Raw genomic sequence first — 5,892 nt, 5'->3', positions numbered from 1 at the left:
GTTACACCCACTCTGTATTTTTCTGCCTTCTGTTTGAGCTAATTTTTCCTTAAGGCAGCTCTCTTCTCATACTGAGTTACAGCCATATTCTTGTGTGTATGTTGATCACTTAGGAAGGAAACAAGCTTCTTTTTTGCTGTTACGAAGTTTCCAGTCAGATTACCTTTAAATGCCCACCTTAATCCATGAATGGAAAAACAAACAGGTTAGTGGTGTTGTGTGTTCATTATCACAGTAAACAACTCATGTTTGGTTACTAGTTCATGTGGGACTCTGGTAACAGGGAGACTTATAAAAGCAATCATGGATCCATGCCAGTGCTTGGAAGCCAGCATGAGCAAGCATTGGAAACATGTCTGAATTAAAGAAAGTAAAATACTTTATATGTGTTAGAATAAACATTTAATAGGGAAACCAGTTCCATTGGAAACCTACTGGGTAATGTGTGTGCTGTACTGTATTTTAGTTCCATTTGAAAAAAACAAAACAGGTTACCAACCAGGTCATCTAAATCTTATTTACAACCCTATCCTTCACCACTTTTAAGTAGTTTTCTTTATTTTGACTAGGAAATCAAGGATCAGGAGACAGTGGACAAAGTGATGGAGACGCTGGATTGTGACGGTGATGCAGAATGTGACTTCCAGGAATTTGTAGCCTTCATTGCTATGGTCACCTCAGCTTGTCATGAATTCTTTGAACATGAGTGAATCATCAGAGAAGCAGCCAATAACTTACTGTGTGCTTTGTAAAGATAAAAGGGAGAAACAATGTGAATTCTAATTCAGAGAGCCTGAGGGGGCTTAGGGGCTACTAGGATTTAAAGTCTGCTAGGCCTGAGTAGCTTATTAAGTTCAGTATGCTTTATGAATGGAAACACGTATGTCTCTTTAAAGGTTGTTTGCTGATGCCAGCCTAGCTCTCATACAGTATTTGTATGCCTTGCCTATAACTAGAATGCATAGCATCCTCCTGCTATATGGCTAGATAAGTGCACAGCTTCAGAGGCAACTAGTTAGATCCTCCAAAGTGTCCACATTTTATTGTAAAGGCAAGAAAAAGGAGATCAACTGGTAGGTGATATAAAGGAACTGGAGAACATAAGTCCGATCCAAAATCCATTGAACAAAATGAAAATACTCCAATGGACTTCAATTAGCTCTGCATCAGGAACAATGTATAATACTAATAAAGTCAAGATAGTAAATACTACACTGAATAGCTGCCCAACATTTTTATGAACACTTTTATTTCTTAGGAGCTTATTTACCCACAGACAGTATGGTTTATAAAATGCACACTATACTATGTAACATGCTGGATTTGATATCTTATTCTTACAGCCTCCTTTTTAACTGCCTGTAGAAATAGGAGCTAAAGCAATTCCAGCTTATAGATGTATTGTAGTAATGAGGTAGCTGGAAAAATAAAGCTTAGGAATGGAGATACATGTGGACATCTTTTTCAGTATAAATATAGGGGTAAAGGAGGGATATATTCAAGTGATGACATTATGTTCACAAAAAGGCAGACCCAGTATATAGAATGCATATATTATAAACAAAAAAATGAAAAAGTCACTTATGTTATTTAGACCACAATACATTTGGGCACCTACACATGAGACAGACTTCCGCTCCGATGCATGCTAATTAGTACGCATCAGAGCAGACTTGATTAATAGAGTCTGCTGTGAGACTGCTGGAGCGTGCTAATTAGTGCACTCCAACAGTCTTTGCGTCACGGGTATTCAGCATCCCCACGTTTCAAAATTGCAGCAGTGGCACTTTAATAAAAGCTCAAATGCTGTAGGCACTTTAATTAGAGCAGCTCTCAGAGCTGCTCTAATTAAAGCACACCCCTCTCCACCCCAGAGCACGTATATAGATGCCCTTTGTGTCTTGAAGTTAATGGAAAATGTGCCTTTCTGTCAAACATTATGTTTATATATATACCTTACTTAGTTATATCCAATCATGGAGAAGAAACCATTTATTAATTTTTTTATGCTATCTGTATAGCTACCATAAGGAATGTCATGTTAATGATGGGTCTTTTATCCCTGACAGAGATTTAAAGCTGTAATATCCTTTACCTGCTGTAACTCTTCTTACATAAATATTATTCCATTGAATCTGTTTGGCCATAATAAGATGAAAATCTCTGTGGACCATCACAGAGTACTGAGTTTAGATTAACTTTTACTGACTTCATGTAGGATACAAGCAAATTTAGCTCACAAGAACTGGCTACAATTTACCCTTTTCCATTGCTCAACAGCAAGTCAACATTATCCTCAAATTTTGGACTAACGAATACTGAGCAGCAAATTAAAAAAAAAAAGTTGACAGTGTCAGTTTGAGTTAGCTGGCTCTACACTGTCTGGACTGTATAGGGCCTTCATTTTCAATCTAGTGTATGTATATGGTTTCTGGGATATGTCTATAAATAATCCTAAAGTTTTGTGTATAAATATAAAGAATGCACACAGAGATGGCCATTTATAAATAATTTTAAACAATTTTATAATTTAAACACTTTATAATTTCATTTTACACAATGTCTTAAGTTTTACAAAAAGGAAAGATAACTCTTTCTAGAGCTCCTTCTTGCAACTGTGGAAAAAGAATCATCTAGGAACATCTGTGTAAGAAAGGTACAACCCTGTGTTCAGGTTCAGATTAAATGAGCAGACTTACCAAAATATTATGATGACATTTAATTTCTTTAGAAAAACACCTTTTCAAGTTCACACCATTATATTTTTCTCATCTTTGGAAGTACTTGGTCCTATATTTTATCAGTTTTTTGTACTGCATGTGTAATTCCCCATTCTATAACCAGATCTGCGCTGGTGGACCTAGTGTTAAGGTACTTTATCATTCCAACAGTTTGACGTGAAACATCAGAGGGAACTAGTGCTTATCCCATGGTTTTTCTTGGCTCCATTTACAGGGACGGTGGGCTAATTCTCTAGCCAGGGCTTGGCATAATGATGCAGAGAGCTCAGAACAGCAATGAGGCAGGGAAAGGCCTCGTCTACTCTGCTTTGCATTGCAGGTCTTCATGGATTGTCTCATGTTAGCCACTTCTTGTGCCCCTTTGGAAAAAGATGGGATGGGCAGGAAGCTGGTTTGTTCTGCTCTAGATGCATGTTCTCTTATCCACTACTTATCAAATTGCAGCTGGACAAGCCTTCACCAATCTTTCCATTCAATACCATTTTAACAGGACAAACATAATACTTAACAGAGAGTGTACTGGCCAGCCTTTGCTGCAAAGGTTGATGTGACCCACATAAGGTTTGAGTCTTCTAATCCAACCTCTAGGATCCTCAGGCAAGTGCATTAAATCAACTGTGATTGGCAGTATTCGCCTTCCATATACCTGGTACACGCAAACACAGGAGGCAAGCTGGGAATAGAAAGGATGCAGTACTTGAGCCAGGCATCTGGCTTGGGTTTTACTAGGATGAATCTCAGTTAGGAGGTTGGTTAAGATGAGCTGACCAAGGCAAGCAAATAAACCCAACAGGCAATGTTCTTGAGTTCTGCTGCCCTGAAAAGAGGGAAAAACACCACTAGGGACATCTCTGTTCCTACTAGGCCCCAAAGCACTGCCTGGCCACGGCCCACTCAGCCAGCAGCATAACTAGGAATGGGTGGGAGGAGCATCTCCCCCAGTCACCAAATTAAGAGGGGTACTGAAACTACCTACCAGCCTTGGGGAGTCTGCACCCCAACAGCATACCCATGCCAGGAACTCTAAAACAGTCCCTGGATGCTGTAGCTTTAAGAACAACCAGTGGAGCGGGCACAGCATGCATAGAAGCAGTATCCGTTCAGCCAGGACTGTTTAAGAGTTCCCAGCATAGGTAAGACTACTGCTGCCCCCTCCCCTCAGAACCATGCACCCTGCCCCCCCACTCCTGGGTCCCATGCTTCTCACGCCTGATCTCAGAACCCATGCCCTCCCTGCTCTCTGAACCTATACACAACTCATCCCCTGGCTCCTGAAACCAGGTACACCCCCCACCTCCTCTACAAGGTTTGCCCCAGGTACCAACTCTGCTCTGCTTGTTATGCCACCATGATAAGCCCAGCACTGAACTAGCAGAACATTCACTACAGATGAGGGAAGAGTGGGCAGGCCTATACAAGGTCTTGAAAAGCTCAGTGGTGGCCTTACACTGCTCCTCTTGAGGAAATAAGTGTTGGGGCATGCCAAGTGGGAGTACCCAGGAAGCCCTAACAATTGTTACTGCTGTGGGTGCTAGCCAGAGTCAGAATGCTGAGGAAGGGATATACCTCATGGATTTGCCTGTGTTTCCTTCCTGAATTCACCCCATATGCCACAGGGCCCCGTTTGGGTTCCAGCAACATTGCAGCAATTCTATTCAATAGGCTGGAAGTATTTGAAATAACTTCTTTGAAAAATTCTTGCTTTTTTGGCACCTCTCTCAGTCCCTCCAGCTTTACTGTACATAACAAAGATGAAGGGTGCATGTACATGTGCAGGGCAGACATCTCCAAAGGCACTATAACTTTTGCACTTAAAGCAATTTAAGTACAGTGCCTTAAATCTTAATAGATGTTCCACAGTTTGGTGCGAGTTTCATGCCTTGCTGTAGTTCTGTATAGTAGGAGCTAGGTTATACCTGGCAGTAGCAATTTACAGTTATTTCTTTGGAAAGCCCCAGTTAAGTAATGTGTCATAAAGGTAAACTAGGTAAGCTGAGATGCACTACTGCAGTTCACCTTATATTTAAAATGCATATAATGAGGTTTAATTAAGGTAACTTCCACCATTTAAAAAAATGTTCTAAAGTTGCACACATGTATACAGTGACAGCTTTAGAATGCTTTAAATAGTGAAAATTGTCATGTGTATAGACACCCAAAGAGTCTGCTTCCCCCATAGTTACTGCTGTAGCCGTGCGCTGAAGGCATGCCTACATTAACCACAAGTAGGGCTGTGCAAAACAGCGCTGTTTTGTTTTGACTTCAGTTTCGACGGGACAGTGTTTCGTTTTGAGTTTCATTTCGAAAGCATTGTTCTGTTTTATTTCATCGAAACTGTTTTGCTGTTTTGACACTGTTTCAATGTTTTGCCCATAGGCTACAATGGGGAAGAAACTGCCTATAAATTTGTCATTTCTTGCCTGAGTCGGATGAAATGTGCAGGGATGGTAGCCCCTTTTGGGTGCATCCACACATGTAAGCACATGCACTTGCAGCAATTCAAATAGAAGCGGTGCAGATTTGAGCTGGGGCTTTTTGCCTTGGCGCTGGTGCTTGGACACGCACTTTGTTGTGCAGCAAATTGTGCCACTTGGGGCAAAATAACCCTGCCTGGCTCCTCCCAGATCTGCAGCCTGGGGGAGCTAGAGCCCAGGGCCAGCATCTGTGCAGTATAAAAAGCTGTAGCAGTATAAAAAGCTGCCTTGTCCTGGCCCCATCAGTATAAAAGGCTGCCCTGGCAAGTAGCTCAGGGCTACTTGCTCTCAGGAGCTTCTGGGGCCCAGCCAATTGGTACCTGGGGACAGCAGGACTGCTGAAGCAGCCCTGAGAGTTCCCTTTACCCTTTACCCACTGCAGCAGTCTGGCTGTGACCTGCAGTGCACCTGCCAGACCTAGATGAGGCATCTGCCCCTCTGGGCCAGCTGCCAGTGGGCTGTGGTTGTAGGGTTGGCCTTTGTGCGGCATTACTACCATGCATGCCCCTGCCCGGCAATCTGGGTAGCTATCACCTGGAAGATGTTCTGGGTGTGGTGGCCTGCTTTGAACTATCAAAGCATGTCCTCCTGGCTCCAATTACAGCCCCCTAACAGGAGCCAAATGTCTCCCACAGGGGTTACCACCCCACCCCCCGCAGGGCCCACGTGCCCACCCC

At 42.5% G+C, this 5,892-nt stretch overlaps 1 protein-coding gene across 1 annotated transcript in view; it reads left to right on the top strand.

Moving 5' to 3' along the window:
- The window catches only part of S100B (S100 calcium binding protein B), a 12,928-nt gene extending 11,486 nt beyond the window's left edge, over window positions 1-1,442 (top strand). Inside the window, exon 3 of the mRNA XM_019523283.1 lies at window positions 570-1,442. Within this exon, the coding sequence (XP_019378828.1) occupies window positions 570-710 (141 nt within the window). The 3' untranslated portion in view covers window positions 711-1,442. The remainder of the gene's footprint in view (window positions 1-569) is intronic.
- The last annotated feature ends 4,450 nt before the right edge of the window (window positions 1,443-5,892 follow it).

Source organism: Gavialis gangeticus, unplaced genomic scaffold (assembly GCF_001723915.1).
Source record: "Gavialis gangeticus isolate Ggan-Ray unplaced genomic scaffold, GavGan_comp1, whole genome shotgun sequence".
NCBI lineage: Eukaryota > Metazoa > Chordata > Crocodylia > Gavialidae > Gavialis > Gavialis gangeticus.
Note: the sequence above shows the minus strand (reverse complement) of the source record. Positions and strands in the feature narration are given on the sequence as shown.